Genomic DNA, 26958 nt, shown 5'->3' with positions numbered 1-26958 from the left:
TTGTTCTTGAAGAGCATGACTTGTTCTGCACAATATGGGTTAATCAACAGATTGCCTTTTCAAAGGATCACTTAATCTGGTTAAATTGTAAGCTTAACAAGAAGAAAACAAATGAGCACTTAGAAGAATGAAGTAACAAGTGTCCCTATCTGTGACAAATGTGCATTCTTTACCCTGGTTCTTTTTTCCAGCTAGGTAGGGTGTGGAGTAAGAACAGTGGTTTAATATGTTTGTGCCTGCAATGCTGTCTTCAGTGAGAATGCCCATTGCAGGCTGAGAAAATTATTTCCCCTCTTCTCCAGATTGCTTATGTTAGTAGTTTTGAATTAAAAAACTTGATGATTATTCTCTGTTACAAATGTTAGCTTTTTGACATTGTTTCCACACATACATTGCACTTGCAAGAATGTAAAACAAAATCCGGTGCTCAGATGTGCTCTGTTCCCTTTGAGACTCAATATACCTAACAACTTCCTGCCTGGTTTAATATGCATAATTGGTGTTGAGTTAAAATAACGATGCCACAGGGGGAGGAAAAAGCTGCCATCAGTGCTTGGGAGAAGGTGGGGGACAGCTCCTTTCTATTTAGGAAAATAGAAAGAACATCCCTTTTGCAAGGGCAGGATGGATTTTTAGGCCATTACCCTAATAAAGGTAGAGACCTATAACAGTATTATTCCTTAAGATTTATTTCTGATTGTGTTGCATAGAAACACAAGTGCTTTTGAGAAACTCCACTCCTCAAATTCTTGAAAAGTCCTGGAGCCCGTATGCAGTAGTGTACTAGCCCATAGGAATGATGCTCTTGTTTAAACTCTCTCTATACGTACAGGTTATTCTGGGGCCAGGCAGTGGAAAATTTGAAAAGAACAGCTACCTTGATATAACTTAGTTGCAAGTAGGAATTAATTAACTTATCTGACAAACTATCTCTCAGAGATATCTTAGAATCACAGAATGATTTGGGGTTGAAAGAACCCCAAAGCCCATCTAATTTAACCCCCCTGCCATGGGCAGGGACACCTCCCACCAGACCAGGTTGCCCAAAGCCCCATCCAGCCTGGCCTTGAACACCTCCAGGGATGGGGCATCCACAGCTTCTCTGGGCAGCCTGTGCCAGTGCCTCACCACCCTCAGAGGGAAGAACTTCTTCCTAATGACTAATCTAAACCTCCCTTCTTTTATATTAAGGTTGTTCCCCCTAGTCCTATAGCTACACTCCCTGACAAAGAGTCCCTCCCCAGCTTTCCTGTAGGCCCTCTTTAGGTGCTGTAAGATATCCCTGGAGCCTTCTCTTCTCCACGCTGAACAACCCCAGCTCCTTCATCCTGTCTTCACAGGAGAGGTGCCCCAGTCCCTTGATCATCCTGGTGGCCCTCCTCTGGACTCCTGTATTACTTCCATGTCCTTCTGGTGCTGGAGGCCCCAGAGCTGAATGCAGGGCTCCAGGTGGGGACTCACGAGAGCAGAACAGATGGGGACAATCCCCTCCCTCACCCTCACATGTAGCTTCCTGAGAGTTACACTAAATAGCAACATTTTCTAGTGTGTAAGTATGTAGGGCTTAGAGTGCTTTCTAGTCTTCAAACTTTGCAGGACGTTATTTATTTATTTATTTATTTTTTACAGCAGAGTAATGCAGTCACTTAGGCTAGAGTATTTTCCTTCTGCGAGAGGCCATTTCTGCTTTTTGTTCTGTATGCCTGTGTTTAGCACCATGATCTTCAGCTGTTCTTACTGCATAGGCCTGTTCTGCTTTCTGGCTAATCAGTAGATGTAAAGGAACCAGCAGCTGTAATCCACTGCTCTCCTCATAGCACAGACTTTTGTTGGAATCTGTCTGGTTTCAAAGTCCAATGCATGACAACATAGCCTACTCTGTGTTTTCTCCAGCTAATAAAACCAGTAAGTCTGCTAAAATAAATGAATTAGTGCTAGGCACACTGAAGTCTAGGAACAGGAGTTTCCCCAAGTATTTTCAATAAAGGGTTGTGACAAAAAAAAAACTAATTAGTAAATCAAGAGGGCTCTCTGGGTGTGCTGTGTTAACAGATGCAAACAATGTTTGGTTTGCTGTCCTGTTATGTAACAGAATTATGCAAAGTGAAAACCAGGCATGTATTTACGTGCATTCTTTAAATATCGGGCTTAGATGTAGGGACAGCTCTGTATGAAGTGGCATATGCTGGAGGCTCTATTGGGTAAGAAGAGGTATGCTTAGATGGAAGTCCAAGTTGCTGACAGACCAAAGTTAAGCCTAATGAAGGGAAAGTAATAACAACTGTAAAGTGTCTTGGATCTGCAACTTGTATGTGCGTAGGGAATCACCATTGCATAAATAGCATGAAACACTGAGAAGCTGCTTGGGTAAATGAAGCATCAACAACGTGAGTTAAACTTTTTCTAAAGAGCAAGTTAAATCTTTTTTTAATAATCCTTTTGGTTAAAATGTGGTACCTACAGTGCATTTGACCCATATATGTAACTTTCTATTTTGTATGCTAAGATACTGGTAGATCATTTAAAGTCATCTTTAGCCAGTTTAAATAACTTTTATGATTGCCTTTTTTTTTTCTTCCTTATGTTGAAGCAGGTAAGAAGAGTTAAGGAGAACTTAGTTTTCCTTTCTCTGAAGACATTCTATCTGCTGTGTCAGTAGGAGTGTGAAAATACCATCTTGTTCAGGCTTAAATTTTGGCATTGCTGGAAAGAAAACCCTCCCCTCAAGTATGTAAACCCATATTTTGCCAGGATTTCTTTTTTATCTAAGCTGTAACTTTCAAAAGTGTGCCCTTTGATGGGAACAGTATTTTAAGATTAAACTGTTGATTAAAAAATGCAAAATATGTTTTTACTTGCAACAACACTTAATAAACCATTTTTTAAAGCAGCGTATGACAGAAAGGAGAAAAATTGTGTCCCCTGCTATTTGTAGTTGTTCTACGTAGGAATGTAAACAGTGGGACTAACACTTGCTTTGCAGGGTTTGATTTTATTTTTGTTCTAGCTCAATTCATAGATAAGGGGGAAGGAATCTTGTATGCTAACATTGGTCTCTTTGGCTTTTCAGGTGCTGTTAATGTATGCTTTTGCTTAGGTTTATTATTTACATCTGCCAACACCAAATGTGAGGGCTGTGTTTTTTATTCTTTTAGAATTAAGCTGACATTATTCCCTCAATGACTACTTCCCATTGCTTGACTAAATTTAAACTTTTGACTTGTGGAAGGTGGCTACTGCCCATAATCACGTTATGCTATTAAAAGTTTCCTGTTTCAACATTGGATCTTACAGTCATTAAAATAGACTGTACAAGTGCTAGGATCTGCATGAGTCTGGAGAACCTGGCAACTTTTTGTGGAGGCCAGCTTGGAAGAAACACCAAACACAGCAGCTGAATTAACTGAGGATTCACTTACATGTGCTCAGTTCATCTGGAATCAGACATGTGCGGTTAACTGATGTCCTCTTTAACAAATGTGGAATTTTTCTTGTTTAATTCACCTCCATCATCCTTCTCTCATGCAGGTGCTGCTGACTCATATCCTGCACCTTTTGCCCCAACCGCCTTTTAACTCTACTCCCTGCATAGGTCAGTAAAGGACAGTAAAGCTTTGACAGGTTAGCAAGACACAAGGGTGTTGCCTGTTAGATCGAGACAATATGGTTCACTTGTCTTATTTTTCTTTCTACAAAAAAGGTCGCAAACCATTCCCCACAGAAGTGAAGTAGGAAATCCAGGACTCAGCTAAAAGTCTTCTTTTCACATCTGGCGTGGTTCTTGTCCTGACAAACATCAAATTCATATTGCAAACGCAGATAATGCTGAGAGGGAAATGAAAGGTCAACCATCCAAAGTCCTGCTAGTTAGCATAGTCCTGCATGGACTGTAAAGTGGTTAAGGCAGTCTGAAAGGCTTGTTCTCTTGGCCCTTTGTGTTGGCCCTGGTCGTATGTCAGTGTATGTCAGTCAGCTGGGAACTAGAAGTCCAAGTGAACTATCAAGCCTGTCCTAAATGAGAGATGGGAGTGGGGGGGGGGGAATGGATTCCAGAAGCCACAGGTCTGTGCTTTCCTGGTGACTTAGAGCTCTTAAGGAGGGGTATAGACAGTTACAGCCATGGTTTCCTGCGAACTCCTGAGCTGAGTCGATTATGTACAGAATTTGCCGGATGCCAAATGGTTGGCAGAAGTGCACCAGTCCAACCAAGGTGCTGCTGTTTTGTATTTTGGGCCATAGGGTTTGGTTTCCTTGAAGGTTTTCTTCATATGTCTCCCAGAAGTGATGAGCTTTGGTTTCTCTGTACACAGCAGCCCTCCTAAAGATGACGCTGGAAGAGCTGCCATTTGAGCTACCTAGATCAAGTCATTTAACCTTATTTATGTGTATTCTCTTGCAGCTCTGCCACGTGGTGTCTCTGGCTACCAAAGCGAGCATCGTGGCATAGCAAGGTTTTCATAGCAGTAGTGCAGCTATCTTTGGAAGCGAAGGCTGGCTTGAAATATTGTAATTTCAAGAATATATAGGTTAATGTGAAGGTTTTGGAGAACTGAAGCAGAAAAATTTAATAAATCATTACATGTATATACCTCATATGCAGACATGAAAAGTGATTGGGGGGAAAAAAGTTTCTCTGAGTTGTACTCATTGGTAAAACCATTAGTTGCATAGTTGGCTTCCCTTTCCCTTTCCTTACCCAAACCCCATTCTGCCAAGAGACTTTAGTGAGGAAAATATTTTCTCTGTGCCCTACCCTCCATTCAATCAGGACACATCAGGGAAGGGCAGGAGGAAGGCAGTTGCCTTCAATCTTTTTTTCCTTTTATTTTCCCCCAATTCTTTAACAACAACTTAAAACAACAGATGATGGTCTTTAAAAAAAATATAATAATCATGGCATGTTCCTAGTTTGACTGTGAATCTACTACTTTTGATCTAGCTGTATGGTACTTACAAATTCAGACTGTGCCTGTGAAATTGCTTCTGCTGCTTTTAATATGCAAACAGATGTCCAAGTGCAATGTGCCAGCAGAGCAGGACATTTCCGGCCGTGGTGACTGTGTTGCCTGCCTGCACAAGGAGTCTGATGAAGTTCTTATGTCAATCTAGGTCTGACCACACATGGGCATTTCTTTTTTCTCTTGAAAAAGCATACTGATGTAGTGTACTTCTTTTCCCTATTTACACATAATCCTAAGACAATATTATCTAGGTCAGCCAAACTGCGTAATGTAGATCTGGCCTGGGAGCATAGAAAAAAAAAAAAAAAGACTAAAAAAATATTGCAAAGATAAACATTAACAATATGTTTTGATTGTGTTTAAATTCTGATTATTGTAAACAGCTGACTGCTACTGTAACTTTATAGATCTAGCCAGATAAGCCAGGTAGCTGCAAAAAACATAGGCAATTTGTTGCCTAAGAAAGGTGTGAAGGTTGCACGATACAGATTTAGTTATTTATTCACTTTTAAAGTCATTTAAGAAGTCCAAAGCTCACTCTTGATTCTGTAAGCCATGAAAAATATCCACACTGCTTCTTGCATCACTTTATTTGTTCTCAGGTAGCTGGAGGTGATCTCTCAACACATTGTTTTACGTATAGACTGGGAATGTCACCTGTACTTCTTTGTTGGTATTATGTAGAATTTAACTGGGCTTTCTGGAGGTTGCTGGATGATCTCCGTCCTAGCTCTGGTTTGTTTATTGGATTTGTGCCTTTCCTCTGTACCGCATTACACCTTGCAGGTTCCTTTATGCAAAGGCTGTTATTATTAAGGAGACTTCACTGGCACAGAAAAAAGCAGAGTTGATCAGGATTCTGTTTTGGGAGCCTTGACTAGACTTCTCTCATCTCAGGGTGGTCACCGACATCAACATGTAAGCAGATGTAGCTTTCATTCTGTGTGTGGATCTTCCATTTTTGGCTAGCAAAAGAGATCACTCTTCTGCTAAAATGCCTTGTGTAAAATCAAAGACAACACAGAAGTGCTGTGATTACCAGTAGGCTTGAATCCTGCTATGTTACTCTTTTACTGCTAAATTTGGTTTTAAAACTAAAAAAAAAAAAAAAAAGGCCTAAAAAGGAAGAGCAATCTGGTTATTGTAAATCTAAACCCTATAAACCTGGACAATTTTATTATACTTGGCTAAATTGTTTATTATATATACCTGTGATTAAATGACTACTCCAATTTCCTGACTTCTTCAAATTGTGTAAGATTTGGATGTCAACGTGAAAAATGGGATTGCTGCTGAAGCTTTATGCCTTGTAGGAAGATCATCTTGGTAGATTTGTAGTGCTCAGTGTTTATCTGTGCATTAAATGCTCACACCTAGATGAAGGAAGGTGATTTCAACAGTCTTCGGAAGCGGGATAAAGCCCAGGAGACCTGAAAGAATGCATCAGTTGTTGCTTTAATGCTCTGCTTTGGGTGCACCAGACAGTTGTGATTGCCCTTGTTGTAGGAAATACATGATAATACTCCTAAGCAGAATGAAAGCTAGCGGTTCTCACTTCGGGTTTAATGGTTCAATCACATCTCCTTTCTTATGGAGAAAAGGGGAATTGTTCATACCACTGAGAGAACTTTAAAGCTACCCTTAGGCTTATGTGTTGGATCTCTAGGGAATGCTTTGAATAACAGAGGCTTCAGCCTTTTCAAAGGAGACCTGGCACTAAGCAGTATCTGGCTGTTCTTTTTGTATGTAATAGGGTGCCTGTGGGCAGGATCTATTTCTCTCCTTTATATAGCCTGTTTATTTTTCTCTGTGTTTAGCTCATTTGGCCATAAGCACCCCAGAAGTTCTTTTGTTTGTTTGTTTACCCGTTACTTATTTTTATCAGATCCAGGCACTCTTTACTAAAGTGTCTAGGATTTCACTCCAAATATAAAAAGTATGCCTACCTGATATGTAAAACCTGTATCACAGCTTTACTGCTCTCCTTAACGTAGTATTACGTCACTAATGACAGGTGGATCCTCTCACACCTCAACCATTCTGTGATTCTTGCACTGGTATGCAGTCGCTTCTGTGCCAAAGACTGCAGGAATAACTGCTAGTACTTGGGGAAATCGTTTTTTTTTTTTTCTGTAGCAAAGGTAGCCTTATGATCCATCTCTCTTCTGTCTTATTAACACAGAGAAGTCAAATGCATTCAAACTCATGTTCAGATAATTCTGTGTGAACTACAGCTATAACAACTTGACTGAACTTTCAAATATGACTGGTTTTAGATAATAATGAATTAATTAAAAAATCAGTACTGGTGTCCGAAAATGGTGTATGTATGCTGCCTTCTTAACAACCTCTTTCTTATTAGAGGTGAACGTCTTTAACTAAAGAGATTACTCTTTAGTTAAAAGACTAAGACACTGTAAAGAGATTTCAGATCAGAATTTACTTGCAAGTCACATTTTTGTAATGGAGTTGTAAAACTGACTTTTAACAGGTTTCACATTTTACTCAGGACTTCTTACTGGATGGAAGCCACCTTCTAAACATGTTTCCTAGAAAGAAGAAAATACAGCCTTGTGTATTTCTTCACACTTAGAATGGCAGGAGATGGTAGTTCTGTCCCATTTTCCTTTCTTCCGAAGTTTAAGAAGCTGAAGTAAAATGGCACATTCCACATAGTTACAATAATGCTCCCCCCTAAACATGCAGACAGACTCCAGTTTGCCAATTCCTTTAATTTTATACCCTTGCATTACTTCTAGAGGGACTAAATGTCATTCTGTTGTGACCGATTTTATCTTGAATGCTACTGATGAAATTTCAAACTCGCCGTGCCTCCTGCTATTATGCAGACCAGAAGACCAAGATGAGTTGGCTGACTTGCAAGCTTTTAGGCCACCATAGAGACTTGCCCTAGCAAATGTTGACAGGTCACTAGGAAGAAAAACAACTTGAAGAAATATATTAATACGTGGCTTCCCAGCTTGGGGTGATCTTGCTGCTGTTCTGGGCTTGCCCCCAAGCAGAAAACGTAGTAGTAGAATAAACAGAGGTAGGAACATATCCATATTTCTGTGGGTTGAGGCTTCTCTCCATTTTCTCTCTGTTTTCAGTTTGGTTTTGAGAACTTTTCAGTCATATTGTTAATTGTACAGGGGGATGTTCCCAAAGCATCTGAGATGCTCCTCTCCTTTGCCTGAGATACAGGAGATGTAACAAGTAGTTCTTGTGTGTTCTGGTAAATCTTGAGCAAAGTTAATCGTCAGAGAGCCTGTAAAAATGTCACCAAACCCAGGAGACACACAAACCTGTAGTGGAACAGTCCTGAGGTTTGTCTGTTGGGGATGTACCTGCAAATGCGCAAATTGTCTGCTTGATTATAATCAGATGACCTCCTGGTTTCTACTTGTGTTAATGTAATCAGAAGATGCATTACTTTTATTTGCATCTTAAGATTCGCTCTGCAGTTGCAATGTCTGTTTACTTTCAGCAATAGCTCTAGGGACCTGATTTTCCTTTTTCACTTGCCAAAGTACAGATTTGGGGTGGTGGGGAATGAGGGAGGAGAGGAGGAGGTTTGACTGATGTGAGGCAAAAGTCATTTGACAGTAAATATGTTTTCTTCACTTTTTCCATACCAAACCATCATGAGGTGGGGTCTGAAGAGATGTGTAAATTCCGAGTTAGCAAACCATTTTCAGCTTTTGAAATTGGGCGTACTTGAAAATGTGTTTTCTAAATGACATCTCTCCGGGCATTGAGAGCACTTAAACAATCTGCTCTCTTCTTCCTCTCCTTCCTCACTCTCAGTTTTTGTATGTGAAGGCCTTTAAAAGTAATTTTTCCATATTTTAAGAAGACCAATGATGGCAACCCAGGACGTTCTGTATCCTAGCTTGTGATAATAGAGGTATCTATGACAGTGCCTGACATGTTTATCAAGGGGAAAAAAAACAACACACATTTGCTGTTCAGTTGTACAGTGTCCACTTGTATTATTTGTTGAAGCCAAAATATTTAATCATTTCAGTATGGGCAAAAGTTTTGCTTGTTGGAAAGCAGCTACATTTTCCCTGCTGCACCAAAGCGATCGAAGCTCATTTTGTGACCGTCTCTGATCCTGCAGCTGGGATGCACGTACTGTGTGCACCAAAGATCACAGGCAATCATGTGTAATAGCAGATAACTGTGCTAACAGGGACTAGAAGGAGGTGGCAGCTTTGGCTGGAGAGCAGCTGTGCTTCCCAATATTAAGTGTTAATACAATTCAGAGAGCTGCTATGGTCATCCAAAATGCCAGCTGACTGGGTATGAAGGGCAGCCATGTGCTACCCATCCTAGCAGCTTCTTCCCCTTGGGCCTGGGCCCTCTTCCCACTTCCAGACCTCAAACGCTGGCAGACCTTGAAGTAACTGTACATACATAGTGGGGAGCTGAGCTCATGAACTGAAGGTGGAGTAATGCAATGAGATAATGGCCCAGTGACAATGGAAACATACTTCAGTGCATCTCGTATGAGGTCAGTTGCTATGTGAGAAAAAATAAAAATCCAAGTGAGTTTATAGCACAGAAAATAACTGGAGAACTGGTGTTTGATACTACCATTTTGTGTAGTTTTGCTGGGCAGTGGAAGAAGTCAAGGCATCTTTGCAGGGATGATAGATCACAGATTGCGTCTATTGGGTGCTTTGGATGTCTTCTGGGACTTTCAGGAAATTCATCTACAGAGTGTGCCAGAAATGAATGAAGTTACTTTGGTCTCTGCTCAGCTGAACCTTGTGATCTGTTATAGCTGCCTCAGATATTTTTTGAAAGGGGTTGGCTTACTTGCCTGCTGTCAAACTGTCCGTTTTATGGCTATTTTTTAAGTGCTATTTTCTTTTGACAAATGACTGCCTTGGTGAGAACTCTCTCTGTTGAGAGCCTGGAGGCTATGGAAAGACCGCATGCAGCTTTGCACACACCTTCAGTTTCCCAGCAGAAAGGTCTAGTTCTGTACCTTCATTCAGTTTCAGTGCTCCTCCTTTTATCTTCCATAATAGTGTGTGTGTTGAAAGTGCATTTTTAATTAAATTGTTTGCATCTTGTATATGCACAATATATTCACTTTGAGGGCATTTTTATTACGGTAGGAGGGTGGTGATATGTAAGTCTCAAGAATAATTAAAACTTGTGTTAACTTGTGTATGTTTTTAACAGTGATTGAACTTTGTGTTGAGTCTTTGCTAGGTCCAAGATCAGATCTTAATCAAGTAGGAAGGAAGGAAGGGGCAAACGAAGGAAGGAAGGGTTGGTTGTAGGCACCTATATAAGTTATTACCAGTTTAAGGTAAACCTCACCTGTCATGTTAAAAGAATGCATATATATACGTGAACATAAAACCTCTAATTTTAGATATTTAGCTCAAGCTAGTTTTTGTGTTCAAACTTATCAAGGGAGAGATGGGAAGTGAGATAATATTCTGAATCATCTTTTGGTGGCACCTTCACCTCTCTGTATGTGGAGTAGCCTTAGAGTTTTGGTTAGACCACCTTGGTTTACAGTTGGGGAAAAAAGCAGAGGCTTTAATAGCACCATTATGTGACAGAGGAAAGATTTATATAACTGGGGACTTTCAGGATTGAATGTGGTAAATTGTACTTCTCTTTCACTGCAGGGAGCTAGAAATACACGTCCAAATCAGCAAGATGTGCAATGTTGATCTGAAGCTTTGACTTTGTGTGTTAAATCATCAGGTTCTTTTATTAGTGTATTTTCTACAGTCCAGTCTTGGAAAGCCAGGGGAGGCTGTGTTCAGAGTCCCTTCCTATGGGGGAAGACAGGGAATGAAAAGGGGACCAAATTCAAAACCAGTTAGTGCTGTTACATTAAATTTTTGGAAAAGTTTTAATTTGTCTTTCTTCACTGAAAATACAGTGTTACATTGGCTTGTAGATGGTCTGACTTTGCCAGGGACAGCAGGTGAATTAACATGAATCACACACTCTTTGCCAAGGATTCTGTGACGTCTTGTTCATACCTAAGTCAAGCTGGGACGTGTAACAGTGTTTTGAAATGGATGGTAGTTCTGACGATGTCCCAAACATTAAACCAAATTCAGGAACTACACTGAAGGTTAAATGCTAGTTCAGCCTGGAGGAGTGTGTTGAGCATCTGGAAGAGATCCATTTGGGTTAAACTGGTAAATCAAGTAAGAGCTTATCTGATTAAAGCCCCTATTTAAATGTCAGAGCATCTGCCCTACTTATTACTAGCTGGAACAAATTTTTCATATTTCATAAAAATGTTAATTTACTAGGCTGGCCTTTGCAAAAAATAAAAAATAAAAATCCTTATGTGGTCATTTTTTCAAGTGTGAACAAAGGGAGAAAATCCCAGAGGGACAGACAGTTTTGTTTCAGGCTTCCAGGATTTCCCAAGAATGACTGTAAACCGTTTCCTACAGGTTGTGTCAAATGCTGCTGGTCAGGGGGTTGCCATCACTGGGAACAACACTTTCAACAACTGGAACTGGCCTAATGCTGTGATCTTTGCTGCTACTGTAATCACTACTATCGGTAAGCATTTGCTACATCAACTGTCCTAACAGTAGTTTTCCTTATGACCCACTGTGCTTGTACTCTTCCATTTCTGTGTCAGGCTAGTCACTGAATAAGCTTGCTATGGCTAGAGTTGTGTAGAATACACAGGTTTGTAGAGGAAAAATATTTTGGGGCACTTTACTCATGGGTGTATATACGAGCGTGTCGTTCTAATAAGTAACTGAGTCAAGGTGTTGATGGGGATAATTGGGATCATTCCAGTTCTATTCATTCATGCATGCACTTAAATTAACAAATCATAAAGTTCCCTAACCAAAAGCATTACCAGACATTTCATTAAACTAATATTTAAAGCATGTGCATATAAGGTTTTTGTGTAACTGTCCTGTTGCTCACATTCATCCTTTTCAGCTACGGAATTAGCAGTGTTCTTGGCTTTCAGAACAATCTAGACTATTTTTAATCTCTCAAAAAAGACAAGGAATAAGAAGTGTGGTCTTATAAACCTCGTTACTGATTTGTGCTTATAAAACCCTTTGCATTGACATACATAGGGTATATTGCCATCTTTTAGGGAGTAATCTTGGCTACAACATATTGGAATACCCTGGCTACACTGACAACATAAAAAACAGAAATGCAAAATAACCAGAGAAGGCTGGAGGTGCATGTAAGTGAAAGCCTTACTGTTATAGGTCATACAGCACTGTGTTTTTTATTATTTGAAACTCACAATACCCAGCTTATAATCTATGACACAAAGATGTCAGGAACCTAAATAAGAAAAACCTGGCACGAATTCAGAAAGGATTCTGATTTTGAGTTTGTAATGTCCTTTTGGGTTCTCTGACCAGCAAAGAATGAAATTCAATTGAAATACTTTGCTGTGTCACAACTCACCTTCCACTTAACTCTCAAACCCTTACCCTGGGAAGGTAACAGGTCACCAAGTAAATATGCGTTAATGGATTTTTCATGTGAAAACTAACTTCAGGGTAAATTTTGAGGTTTTATTTCATAAAATTGATTCAAACTCGAGCTTTTAACATTACTGCTTAAGGCTGGGGAATCTTATTAGAGGTTTTGAGATGAGTTTTATCTCATATTTATCTCATCTTGTCAAGGAAAAAGATGCACGCTATCCAGGGAACATTTAAAATGTAGTACTCCTCTCAGCCTTCAGTAATGGAATACACATTTTCTGAAGTAGCACTGGAAGGCATCCAGATTCAGAAGATCAGCTGGAATAGGCTAATGTTCTCATAGACAGTGAAGTAAGGAACATCTGATACAGCAGAAGGCCATGCAATGTTGTTTTATGCATAGGTAGAATTGCCTTGAATTCTATACAACAAAGACAGACTGTGCATATGCTTATCTCTTCTAGGTTACGGAAATGTTTCACCGAAGACACCCTCTGGGCGTCTCTTTTGCATATTTTATGGGCTCTTTGGAGTTCCTCTCTGCTTGACATGGATCAGTGCTCTGGGGAAGTTCTTTGGAGGACGTGCAAAGAGACTAGGCCAGTTTCTGACAAAAAGAGGAGTAAGCCTGGTAAGGTCCTCTGCTTGTTTATCCTCCTGCTGTGTATTTTGACACCTGAAGTATAAGCTTAATTTACCTGCTAATTGTGGTAATAAACAAACACTTGTACAGATTTGAATTTCCCAAATGGTTGTTGCATGGAAGTAATGGGGAGATGGATTGGGTATGTTAATTCTGGTAGAAGCTTTAAGAAAATGAGGTCTTGCAGAAGCATTTGGTAATAAATATTGTAATTTATTTGAAGACATAAATCTCCATATATGAGAAACCTATAGGATCAATATAGGTGAGGCTCTAGTTTCACAAATGTTCCCTACAAGCTCCTCTGGCATGGAAATAAGCTGTCCTGCTTTGTTCCTACCTGCTTTTGTGCTAACGTAAGCACTTTACTCTTATGCAGTGAATCAGCTGAAAAATAGTTTTATTCTCAGTTACTTTTTTGTGTGTGTGTGTGTGTGTTGGACCAGTTTTGTCTCAGTTCTAACTGCACAGAGGTGGGAGCAAATGCAGGGACTGAGTGTATGGAGGAGGGTGGGACTAGTTTGGGCCCTAGTTTCAGAAACAGCAACAACTTCCTTGGTTCAACACCCAAGAAGGTATAGAAAATGATGGCAAAACGTGTGTGTATATGCAGCTTTGTGAAGCACGGTTTGTGCAGAGGTTAGAGTGCCAAAAGGTAGGAAGCTTATATAGGAGAGAAGCAACATAAACAGTCCTGACCTTCTATGCACAAATGAACTGCTGTAGAAAATAGTTGTGTTCACTTCAGTCAGTGACCTTCAGTGACAGTTCATAAACTGTTAGCACAAAACTCTGAAATGACTGCTGTCAAATGATGTTCTATGCCATGGAAGGAAAAGAAAATTACTTTTTTTTTCCCTGACTTTTTTCTTTTTTCTTTGCAGAGGAAAGCACAAATTACATGCACAGCTATTTTCATCGTTTGGGGTGTCTTGGTCCATCTAGTTATTCCTCCTTTTGTCTTTATGGTGACTGAAGGATGGGATTACATTGAAGGCCTCTATTTCTCATTCATCACTATCACCACCATAGGATTTGGAGATTTTGTTGCTGGTAATTATATTTTATGTATTAAGTAATGATATTTTATGTATTATTTTACTACATGCACAGTGTGTGGCAATTCTGTTTCTTAACTGTAATTCTAAAAACTATTTTCTAAGCTTTTTTAAAACATTTTTCTGAATATAAGGTTCAATAACATCTGAGTACTGCTCCAATGGACTACATCTGTCTCTTCCGTCTTAGTTTAGATACCTAAGACCTTTACTGGACTTAGTCCGGAGCCAAATTCTGGAGTTGGTCGCTCTTTCAGCTGCCCCAGATCCCTATTTCAGGCGTGGAGCTTTCCTATCCACCATGACAGTTATGCATTTTTAAAGGGGATCACATAACCTCTTTCAATAATGTTCTTGTTTTTAATTCTTTGTAGGCGTAAATCCAGATGCAAACTATCATGCCCTCTACAGATACTTTGTTGAGTTATGGATCTATCTGGGACTAGCTTGGCTTTCACTCTTTGTCAACTGGAAGGTCAGTATGTTTGTGGAAGTTCACAAAGCAATCAAGAAACGGAGGAAAAAAAGAAAAGAGTCATTTGAAGGCCATCCTAGGTCTAAAAAAACTCTTCAAATGGGTACCTCAAAGGATGTGAACATTTTCAGCTTCCTTTCGAAGAAGGAAGAGACGTACAATGATCTTATTAAACAAATTGGGAAGAAGGCCCTGAAGACAAACAATGACAAGATGATCAAAGTAGAAAATACCAAACAAAATCTGCAGAATGCCAGTAAAGATGCTCAGGTGACTTACACAAAGACCGAGTCATTTGAGTATGATGAGTCTTCCCTGGACATTCAAAATGGTCACGTACTCAGACACCTGCATGATAAACGTATTGGAGACAGCCCGCTAGAAGGAACCATGTTTGTAAATCAGCTAGACAGGATAAGCGAAGAAGAAGGTGAAGTATGGGATTCCAGAGACTATCGACCCTTAATATTTGAGAATGCCAATATAACGTTTGTAAATGAGGATGATGATGAAGAGGAAGATATCTCAGATGATGAGGAAACTTCAAAATCCTCCATGGACGATAATCTTGTAGAGGAACCTGAAACTGCAAAAAAACTGGTAAAATTCCCATCCTCTGATGAATCTACCTTTACCAACAACGAGCTAGAACTTTCTGTGCCTTATGAACAACTGATGAATGAGTATAATACAGTAAGCAATGTGAAGGCTGCAACGTGAAACATACTTGACAGTGGTTTTCTGAAAATGGTCAGTGCATATTGAACAAACTAATGGAGCATGGAGAAAAGCATATTTTTGCAACTTCTCCTGTCTCTTTGAAAACAAAAGCAAGACCCAAACTAATGACCTCCAGTGTCCTTTACCTATCCTAAGTTGGTTTCTGAGCCCATCAGCTCTGCTTATATGAAGAGACTTGTAAAATAACAGTTGAATCAGCAGTCCTGCTCTGTCTTGGGATTTTATGGTTCTTGAACAAAGTAGACAAGAAAAGACTAGTTAATACACTGGACCTGCTCTGCATTTATGCATTTCATTGAGGAATTAGTTTGGGAGTGTAACTATACTGTTGCAAAGAGACTGGTTTGGACATCAGATGTGTTCGGTTATTCCACTAGCCCTCCAACTTTGAAAACCTAGATTTGAATCCTGCTTTGATAAAAAATGAAAGCAAGGGTTGTTTTTGTGTTTGTTTTTTTTTTTGTTTGTTTGTTTGTTTTTGTTTTACTACCCATTGTTAAGTTTGTACCACAAAAAAATGGTGCAACCACTAGTGGTTCTTAATGAGAAACTTTAGATGGAATACCAGGGGCACACAGATCTGAGCTGAGGTGCACTGGCAGACTGAGGAGCGGGGGAAGCTTCTAAAACATCTGTCTGGAATATGTCAGTGCTTTTCAAATGATAATTGTAGTTTTGTGAACAAAATATTCACATTAAAAATTCCAAGGAATGGATTGAGAAGACAAAAGTCCTCTGGGATGAAGCTCACCAATTGGGCTGCTAAACTGCACATCAGCCCCAGAACTGTTGAAGATTAAGGTGACTGGAAAACCTATTGATCAAAGCATGTACGAGCACAAGCAGGATGCAACAGACTTCTTTTAATGTTGAAAGTGTCCTTCCACTGTCCATTTCCTAGAGGAAATACTTGAATGAACCTTATACAGTATCTATGTACAGGTGAAGTTTTTAGTGACACTGCTCTTCTGAGGGGAAAAAAAAATCGCCTTTGGAGATGCAGATATTCTCCAAATGCCATAATGCCTGTCAGAAGGGACCTGCAGCACTGCTGCTGACCTGTGCAGTGTGTTAGTCAGTATTGTTTTTTGATGTTCCTCCCTGCCTTGGTACTTCAGACTAGACTTGAACGAGAGATGGTTTTTGAAACAGTTGATTATACTTTGCTTATTTGTTTTGTTTTAAGCCTGATCTATGTTCATATACAATGGTTATTCTATCCCACTTTCAAGAAGGCTGAACAATTTCAAATTTTGTGCAAAGCTGAGATGTGATCACGTGACTTAAGGCCATAAAGCACTTTTTAAAAGGAACTTTGGCTCTAAGCTCCTGAAAGTATTATATGTGGCTTGGAAATGGGCTTCTCATTGAGAAGGAAATAAGTCTTTTTCATAACGTTTAAGCCCAAGTCATTTTGGCTGCAAAGATAATTATACCATGTTTTTTCATTTTCTTTTTCCATATCCTTGCATTAACCTGGAGAACTTTTTCAAATGAGGCTGTTGATTACCTATTGGCAAAAGGTACTGACTTTAGTTGTGTCCAATCTACTTGGAACAGAAAATAGCTAAGATCTTTGAACCTTAACATCTCAAGTTCTGTTATTTTGTATAGTTTCACTGTATTTAAGTCATTCCAGTATGTCCTCAAGTTTCCAAAGTTCAGTGAACAGTTAAGTTGTTTCATTCTCATTTTCAGTGTAATTCTGGCTGACTTGCTAGCTGTGTAAAATGAGCTTATGGAATCTTACAGTGCTAATCTCGAATTACTGCATTTTTCTAATAACTGCAAATACGGGCTGCAGCTTCAATTGCCGGCCTCTCCTTTGAAAACTGGCAGTCTGGTTGGATGTCCTGTCGACAAGAAGTTTTGAAGTTGCCTACTGTGAAATAAGAGGTTTTTTAATTGATTTCTTTTCAGCATCTTCCACGTATATGAGATTTTTCAAATAGAAAGTGAACTAGGGCCAAGCCTGTTATACTGACAAAAATGTGGAACCAACATCACTGGAATCAGTAGTTAATATGTATTTGATAATAATTTGGGGAGATTCTAATTTGAAATCCAATTGCATTATGTTATTGCATCTGAAGGAAAAGAGGGAGATGTGCTATCACAAAGTTTCTGACTTCTAAATGACTCCCCCACCATGCACACACCCACCCCTGCATTGTTTTAAAATGACTCCAAGCCCTTCTTCAACTATTTCTTTGTATCTGAACGGTTGTGGTTGACAGCTGTACCTTGTAACCCTAAGAAATTTTAGCTAAGATGGCATACCTGATACACAAGGTGTTTGTGTAACAAGTCTAGCCTGCATTTTTTTTAATTTAAAAAGGTTCATATTAGCTTGAAAGAAAATGAAAAAGCACTCCATATAGCTTTTGTTGTCCTCCAACTTGTCTTCCATTATTGATGCAAAGATCAAGAGTTTTAGCAACAGTTAAAAAGCTACAGAACAGTAAGGAGAAAAAATGCTTACTGAAATCGTATGAAATAGAAAAGCATAGTCAAAGTCTGATCTTCATTGCAAAATAATAAGGGAATAAATTTCTCTTTAAGACAGAAATAATACAACCCAGATACTTGGCCAGGCTTCTTTGATGGGAGGGTTGTTGCACACTGGAACCCAGATTCTCCATTCTCTGTTGTGAAGTGCACTTGTATGCCAGAGCTGAGAATGGATGGGATCTGTTTCATATTATCATGTTAGATGCAGCTCTTTGGCCTTTCCCAGCGTAGTCAGCATAGACTGTATGTATAATCAGCATCATGGGATTTAAAGTAATAGTTTAAACTTATTAAAACAAAGTACAAAATTCCCACTTTTGGGGGGAAACATGATCACACCTCACAAAACTGTTCTCAAGACATCCCCACCATGTGCCTTAATGCAGTTCTAATACTGGGGGGAAAAAATAATCTTTTTACAGGAGCCAACATAATTGGTCTCATTAAGCCCTACTTGTTTTCAGTGTTCTGGAGGGATCTGGTTGGCACGTGATTTTCATGCTGGCTCTCCAAAAAGTTGAACCAATTCCTAATGGTTTTAATATTATGGTGCCATCTCAGAAGTACCGAAGTGCTAAGCAAGAAAGCTTCTTGTAGTCTTCCATGTCTTGAGAAAAGTGACTTAGAGAGGTGTCCAGGCTGGATTTTGAGCTATTCAGCCTCAAAAGTGCCTCTGGTTAATTTGAATGAATTCCCCAGTGCTGCTTGGTAAGGTTTCGTAGTTATTTCAGTTATCTGGTCAACCTGGAAACATTTTCTTTGGGTGCCATGTAAGATCTCATTTGGCTGACTCGTAATGTTAGGAGCTCCCTTAACACTTTTTACTTTTTATAGGTGAGGCAGATCTCTTACTGGAAAGAGAGGAAAGGGGAGGTTTTTTTTATATATATATTGTTTTAATCATTTAAAAGCACATATATGAAAAAGATGGAGTAGAAGTGAAAACTCTTCTAAATATTGCCTATAAGTAGCTTGTATTTCCAGTCACATGATGTGAAGCACAGGTCTGCATTCACAATAGTAACTTACTAATTTTGCCAAGATGAGCCAATACTTTAAAAAATAGAAAAATAAACCTTGAAATGTGACAAAAATCTATTCCTATAAAGGCCCTTTTAAATGTTATAGACTAAGTGACCCCATCCTTCATGACATGATTGTGACACTTCTTGCTTTTTTCTTGTGCTTTTGAAGCCTGTTTTTACCAGAAGGGCATCATTTTCAGATACATATCTCATGGCAGGCAATCTAACACATCTGATACACTGGTACGAAATCACTGAGGAAACAGAAGAAGTGATGTGTTAAACTTTTCTGAACCTAACGATTTGTGAATCTGTTGCTGGCGATAGATGTCACAAAACATGCAGAAATAAAACCATAGAGACTGATAACAGATCCATGGTGACACAGCTGTATATGTCGAGATATTTTTCTCCTGTTGAGCTTGGAGAGTACAAGTAGAGACAGACAAGCGTTGCTGATGAGGAGAGCAAAAAGCAATATACAAGTCTGTTGACCTAAATGGAAAACCAAGAGTTCTGTTGTAGACTTGTGATTTTTGTGCCTCATTGGATTTCATTCCACTTATGATGGATTTATCTTTTAAAAAATTAGCTTGTCTTTCATAATTGCTTTTGAAGTTTGTACAGTTCTGACTCTATCACTCCATAATATGCCTGTCTGTCTATTCTTTGTTGCTGATTGTCACTGGAATCACACTGTATGTAAATATTTGCTAAGTCTTTGTAAAATGTAATTTATTTTAATATTTTGCAATAAAAAATTTACAATTTACCCTCTCAGTTGAGAAATGAAGTTTCTTTTTACAGCTCCCTCTAGTTGTAATGCACCTCACAGATGAGACTGGTCCTGTTCCAAAGAGCTTGAAGGTGTAGGGAGCTGATAAAGCAGGTGTTTTATGCAAGCAGATGCCAACACTTCTATGGAGTATTGGTGACCAGCAGCATCTAGTCTGCATCTAGTCTACAGCATAGCAAAATATTATACAGCAAGGATTTGGGACAGCTGTTGAAGGGGGTAGAAAAGTTTATTCTACAGCAGTGTCTTTTCAAGGGCCTGTTTATTTTTAAAGAAGATGCAGTGAGACAGGAAGTGTTAGAATTGATCAATACTGTGATAAAAGATGTTTATAGTTGATGTCTGTATCTCATGCCCGAGCTATTGAAATATCTGAATGGCTGCTAAGCCATTCACAAAAGTCTTTCACAAGACTTTTAGCAGCAGTGCTCATAGTCTGGAGGTCTAGAAGTATTTAGTCTTTCAACCACAGCAGTTGCCTTAAAATGCCTTAGAAAATAGGTAACTGCCTGCCTTAATGGGTAGCAAAATGTGAGTCAGTGATACCCACGATAGAGGTGGAGACATTGCAGAAACTGGGACAGCCTCAACCTGGGGGAGTGGAAACTGAACCTTGGCTTCTGGGCACCTGGGTGAAATCCCTGATATGTGAGCTAGGAAAACTGGGTGATACACGAGGCACAGGAGGGAAAGGTGGAGGCTGACGTGCTTTGATTAAGGGTAGCCAGTCTGTCATCTGCAGAAGACTTCACAGAAGTGGCAGAGGAGGAAGAGGTGCCTGGCTGATGACTGCTGCCTGCAACAGCCAAAGTGAAGGAGGTGGTGTCCCTTCATGGTACCGAGGGTAGGACATAACGCGAAGGCTGCTATGCACCTGATAACATTACTATCAGCTCCGAGCAGGCTGGAGTCCACAGACTATTGTATTGTTCGTGACTGCCCTCAGTATTTTAGTAGAGAGTAATTTCAAGGGGGTAGGGTAGCAAGAAGTAGGAAAACAGGATAAACCTGTATCTGTTATGCGCCTGTTCTTATGGTCCATGCCTGGCTGTGGGTTCATCTGAACACAATACCTTAATACATATAATCGCAGACCAGCCGACACTTAGAAAAACTGAAATCTGAACACTTATTTATAATTCAGTCTTTAGAATATGTGGTGCAACGTGATACCGGCAATCCGTAGCTGAAGGAAATGCAGAACTTGAGCCTTTAGTTCTGGGAGATGAAGACAGTGGCACAGTAGGTTGAGAGCTTCTGTTTGGGGTCATTTTATACAGGAAAGTGCTACTTCAGTCTCTTCAGGGCAGTTTCATGTAGCTGGACTTAAATCCTGAAGACTGTGAAATCTCTTTTTCAACACTTACGCAAGGATCTAGTGGGAGGCGGGGGAGGACTGTTGCTCTGAAGCTTGAGCAGGAAGAATTGTCTTTTAAATTCATGACTTATACCTTGTGCCTTTCAGCAAGGGTCTTTTGTGCTTTTGTTTTTAACCTTTTTTTAGCTTTAACCTACCCCTGGTAAAATAACTAATACTCTATTCCTTTATAGCTAGGAATAACAGGTTAGGTTGAGCATGACATTCATTAGAAATTGGCTTCTTTTTGTTCAAAAAAAAAAAAAATACAATATGGAGAATTCTGACTTGCAAGCAGAGAGGGCAGGCTTCCTTCTCCACGTGTCCTGCAGAACTTTGCAGCCCTATAGCAGGCTGTGGCTTTACTTTTACTCCACGCCTGAGGATTGAGGGGGAGCAGGGGATAGGTGGGTGGAAGCAACCCCAGCCCTGCTGCAGCACCCAGCATCTCGCCCATGTGGCCCCACGCTCCCCAGAGTGAACTTTCAGGCAATCCTATTACATGTTATCCCCTTGCAGGGTGAGGGAAAAAAAGAGCAGGAGTAACAGAGTGGGAATGGAGCGGAGATAACTAGTAGAAAAGGGGCACCTGCAGGGAGTGGGGCTTAGCAAGCCTGTGGGTGTTGAGGAGGAGAATTTGTTGCTCTTCCCAGCACACCTCACCGATGTGTTCATAGTGAGCACTCAGCCTTGCCTTTTCCTGGCAGGCCAGTGCCTTGTTTACCTCAGCTCAGACGTGTTTGTCACTATAGGTCTTGCACAGCATGAAATACAGATCTTGCTAAAGGATTGCTTTTCACTTTCATGCTGTTTGATACCTTCTGCTGTGATGCAGCTAATGCAACTTCTGCTAGCTCTCACCATGCAGGCAAGGGCTCAGAGGTGTGTTGCCACCCTTTATTGCCTTGATTTGTGCCCTGGTTCCCAAGAAAACTAGACTGATACGGGTGATTCGGGGGGGATGATGTTCTGTGGGAACACAGAGAGGTGTCAAAGCAGGTGTTTTGTGTCCTGGAATGAAACCAAATTCACGTAGTGATTATTTTGGATTATACAGCCATCCTAGCACAGAGAACAGTACCAGGACTGAGTGAAGTGCAGAGGTCCAAAACAAAATGCACACAGTTTCAGCTCACTGGCCAAGGAAATTTGCTCTTTCAAATCAGAAGGGCTCTGAAAGCCAGGTAACACATCCTTGTGAGAAGGGCTTCCTCTCATTTCCCTGTTTACAAGTACAGCTTGTAGCCAGAATTCCTTCTTATTAAGTATATATATGTATGTATATATATATATGAAAAACATTTTCATATATGATACATATTCTGATAGAAATAATTTTAAAAATCACTTAGAATTTACAAATTGATCTGAAGCAACCATGAATAGAACATTTTCAAATTTTATTTTTAGAATTATTTTTATTGGGTTCCAGGAGTTGCCTCCCTATTGTTTCTCCTAGCTGCTTATAAGAAAGAGTAGAAGTGTCAACAACTCACTCCTCATCTTTTGCATCTTATCTGTTTTTTTTTTTTTGTTTTTGTTTTTAATATATATATGTATATATATATAAGGAGAAAGTCGTGGAAAATATGCCTTGTCCCCCTTTTCTTCAAATTAGGATGGGACTGTGAATGATAGAGATAGAAGAACAAAAAATCTGAATATACAGATTTTGAAATTGGAGTGAGGGTTTTAAAACACAAGATCTCTGATGTCAAATTTAACTTTTTTGTCCCGTAGACATTTTTTGAAATTTCCCATACTAAACTGTAGGAAAAATCTTTTTGATGTTTCCCTAAATATGCTGAACAGATGCATTTGTGTTTTCCAATTAGATCTATGCACCAGTTATTCAGGAAAAAGCAAGTCCTTTCACACACTTTAAATCTTACTGGAATGTAAGAGTGGCACGTGGCACCACATTACACCTTTTCAGGTGAATGACCACATAGTATGAATGAACATTGTCCTGCACTGAGAACAAAAATCCTGTGGAAGGCTTTGCACTGCTTTATGGACTTGCAGCTTTGGGCTCTTGCTGATCACATTCTTGTTTATCATCTAGTTAAGTTTCTGGGTGTATAAGGAAGTATCATAATTAATTCCTAATGTTAAGATCAGAGACCTTTTGTGTGCTTGTTTGTGGTCTGGGCCCTCCTTACACTGAATGGAATAAACTGGGTGCAGGGGAGCACTTGTTCCTAGTACTCCTGGTTGCTGGGCGTAACTGAAAAATATGTGCATCCCTGAACGTGAAATTCATCTGTGTTCAGGTTGAAATAGAAACCACAAACGTCTAAAGCTGGTGGATAAGTGTTTATTCATAAAGCTGTGCTGTCCTTCCCTGGCAGCCTTCGTATTTGCTTCTTACCTGTGGTACACTGGCAGTTGGTGAAAAGTAAAGGAACAAATCAAGACTTGAGGCACAGAGAACCTCTTTTGATACTTTCTATTCCTCTCAGCCTGGGACTTTTGCCAACCCCATCTCTGGCACAACGGGAAAGGAAGGAAAAATAGCAAGCTAATTGGTCTGCTTTTTAATTGCTGATTAGAATGGGAAATGAACACAAGATCAAGAGTATGCAGCTTGCTGTGGACATTTGAGTGGGGACACTGCCCTCTTTGGCTGTTTTGTTTTTTTGTTTTTTTGTTTTTTTTTTTTCTGCCAGTTTTTAAATAAATGATAGAAATTTGGTGGCTTAACTCAAAGTGAGAAACGGTTACAAGGAGGGCATTTACAAAAGGAAAGCGGGCCAGGCTTTAAGATTTTTTTTCCCTGCTGTGTTTCTTCAGAATCTGAAGCTCCCGAGTCTTTAATGTAAACTATCAGGCTAGTCTCTGAGACAGGTATCAGATAAAGGCAAAATAATGTGAATATCTATTTTTAAATTTAAAGCTCAAAGTTCTCTGCAGTTCTGTGGTGCAAGTTCTTCGCCATTTACAGCAGCTTAAGTGGAGGAGAGAGCCTGGTATTCAGCACCCACTCTGATAACCCCAGCACATGTCGTTCAAGCAGAATTAAAGAGAGGATGTTGAGTTGGAAACAATTTTTTTTAGGGCAAAAGACACAATTCATATCAAGTGCAGGATGAATTCAGAGACCCAGAGATTTGTTCTAAAACACCAGGAAATAAGTTTTCAGGCAAATCATTTTAAACACTTTTTTGAAGACATTTTCTATCTAAGTGATATGGACTTCTGAGGGAGTTTAGTTCTATGATGTTTATCAGTAACTAAGAAGTGTAATGTTACGGGGGGCATAAATACTTGAAAGCTGAAAAATCTGCAGGAAAGAACTGGCAGCCTGTTAAAATGTGTAGGCTTGAGCCAGATTTTTTCTTTCTGAGAATGCAATGAAAATAAAAAATAAGGTAGAAAGGCACTGAAGCGCTCTAACTGATTTTCATTTAGAAGTTTCTGACCCCATATATTCCTGTGCCTTCAAATGCTATTTGGTTTTGGAAACACTCGGGATAAACTTAGCTTCCTCTGGCACAGACAGGGAGGAAAAGGCTTTGGGGTTATTGCAGTTTATTTACTGCAAAGTGACCATTCTTTAAGACGACAGCAAGATTCAGCGTGAATCTTCTACTTCGACCTACGCAATAATAAAGTTTCATGGAAGGATACAACTACTTCCATCCCTTTTGTCTGCCTCCTCTGGCTCCCACCACTTTCCTCCTTGCTTATATGTCCTAATTTTCCCTTTCCTCTGCTCAGTTGCATCCACCCTGTACGATTCCTGTGGCCCCTAGGAACGTCACGGCTGCCTGCAGACAGGACACAGCAGCCACTTGGCATTCCAGGCTGACAGCCAGGAGATGGATCTTGCTTCCCCAACTCAAAGAGTGCCAGCCCGAGCTGCTCGAGATGGAGACAGCTAGCGATTGAACAACCACGGCACCCAGCAGAATGGTCATGACTTGCTTCAGTGAAGAAGCTCATGCTTTTGCACTTTTTCAGCTGTGCTATTTATATCATCTGCTGTGGATTTAGCCTTGCAATGATGTGGTTTGGGAAGAGCAAGGGTAGAGCTTCACCACAGGGCACCGAGTGGGCCACTGAGTGGGCTAGGCAAGCCTATCTAAATACTTGCAGAGACTTGTTAATGCGGCTGTGATTCGAAACAACTTTTAGAGAGAGGCTGTGACTAATGTGAGCTGTTGTAGTTGCACCCTTTTCAGCTCCGTGTTGCCCCTCTCCTTCTTCTCACACTGTTTCCCTTTTACCACTACACCTAAACTCCCCGGTCCCACTTCTTGACCATGAACTGTGAGCCTCTCGGCACAGTGAAATCTTAGACCTCTTTCGCTAGAACACTCCAGGAGGCTCTCAAAGCTTTAGAAACACTTCACTTTGTTGCTGTGTGTTCAGATTACTTGACATGACTGCATTTGTTATGCAGATGTGACCTAAAACTATGTTCCAGTAACACCAAGTAAGCAGCAAAGTTATCACCTGTTTAAATAAACCTTTGGCTCCTAATCAACAATTCAACTGAAGAAAAGATATTGAATAAAACAAAATATGTTTGATTATTTACTAAAGACATAATGGCCTGGAGACTGAAAACAAAGAGTGGGACTGAGCCAGATGGCAACCAATATAACCTAGACATCCTACGTTTTGAATCTTTAGGGTACAGAAAACTCCCACGGTAGAATTTTTTTGAACACAAGAGAAATCCTTATGTGCTACTTTTCCAATTACAGTTATTCCCGATAAATACTAAAGCTGCCACTTTAGAAATGTCATAGATCAATGTCAGGAAGAGTTTGTATTCATAACACCTGAACGTAAGTGTCCCACAAATGCCAGGGAGAGGGCAAGAGCAGGAATGGGCCCTCATGTCGCATCCACACAGAAGCCCCCATCAATAGATTTACCATCTGTCTTATTAAGGACTTTCTGGAAAAGTAGTCATGCATGAAAGCACAAGTAGATAGGATGGGTATAGCTGAAACCTTGTACCATAGCTTAATTCAAGTGCATTTGGAGCCATGAAGCAAAAATGAAACATTTTTAGATGGGGCCAGTCAACTGACTACAGATGTGGAAGAAGAAATCATGAATATCTGGGGTGTCTGGCACCCAGAAGAGTAACCAGTGGCACTGACATAGTTTGCATACCTCTTGGCTGGCTAGTCACAAACAGAAGCAGAGGAGTCATATTTAAGTACTAGTGATAGGTAGCACTAGCAAAGTCATTTGTATTTGTATACAAAACTGTAACCCTAGGAATGAGAAGAAGGACTAGATGGTACAAGTCATCATCTAGGGCTTTGAGAAGAAGGAGAACAGGGGAATGACCCTCCCTTCTGAGCATCTATGCACTCTAGGTTCTCTACACAAAGGATGTGTAATGCTCTGTAAAGACAAATTGGCAAGGGAAGAGGGCAGAGCATGTTCTGCCATATGCCACCTGGTGGGAAAGGTGTTTGGGGAACAAAAATTAGTATCTACTCACTAGGAGCAAACAGTAGGGAGAAACGTTCCCTCTCTTTCACTCAATCAGCACAGTGACCTTCAAGGTTTAAAAGGAGCTAAACCTACAACTTCTGAATGAAGGTCTTCACTATGTGAAATTTAAACCAAAACTGATGTGCATATTCTTCATAAGAAGTGTACAACCCTCTTTTTTGGAGAAGATTATCTTCAGGAGGGCAGCTGAGATTCCCTTGAGGAGATCACCTGTTCCTTGTTGCTCCAGATGATGTGTTGCATCTCTTGTTGCTGCTTCTCCACTCACCCACCTTCTTACAGTGGCACTGGTTCCCTCAGGATGAGATCAGAACCTAGGTAGGTCTCTTTCACAGGAGGATCTTAACACAAGCATAGTTTTTCCTCACCTATTCAATGCTATTTATAGCCTTGGAAGGCCAAAGAGCATGGGCAGATCTCTTTCCTCTGTAACTTAGGACTTTTTGC

General features: G+C 40.0%; 1 protein-coding gene across 1 annotated transcript in view; it reads left to right on the top strand.

Annotated features, from left to right (window-relative positions):
• The window catches only part of KCNK5 (potassium two pore domain channel subfamily K member 5), a 37560-nt gene extending 17911 nt beyond the window's left edge, over positions 1-19649 (top strand). Inside the window, exons 2-5 of the mRNA XM_035322021.1 lie at positions 11405-11516; positions 12889-13055; positions 13952-14120; positions 14500-19649. Of these exons, the coding sequence (XP_035177912.1) occupies positions 11405-11516; positions 12889-13055; positions 13952-14120; positions 14500-15320 (1269 nt within the window). The 3' untranslated portion in view covers positions 15321-19649. The remainder of the gene's footprint in view (positions 1-11404; positions 11517-12888; positions 13056-13951; positions 14121-14499) is intronic.
• Positions 19650-26958: the final 7309 nt, after the last annotated feature.

The sequence above is a fragment of the Oxyura jamaicensis genome, chromosome 3, assembly GCF_011077185.1.
Source record: "Oxyura jamaicensis isolate SHBP4307 breed ruddy duck chromosome 3, BPBGC_Ojam_1.0, whole genome shotgun sequence".
Taxonomy (NCBI): Eukaryota; Metazoa; Chordata; class Aves; order Anseriformes; family Anatidae; genus Oxyura; species Oxyura jamaicensis.
This window is presented reverse-complemented; position numbering and strand designations above follow the sequence as displayed.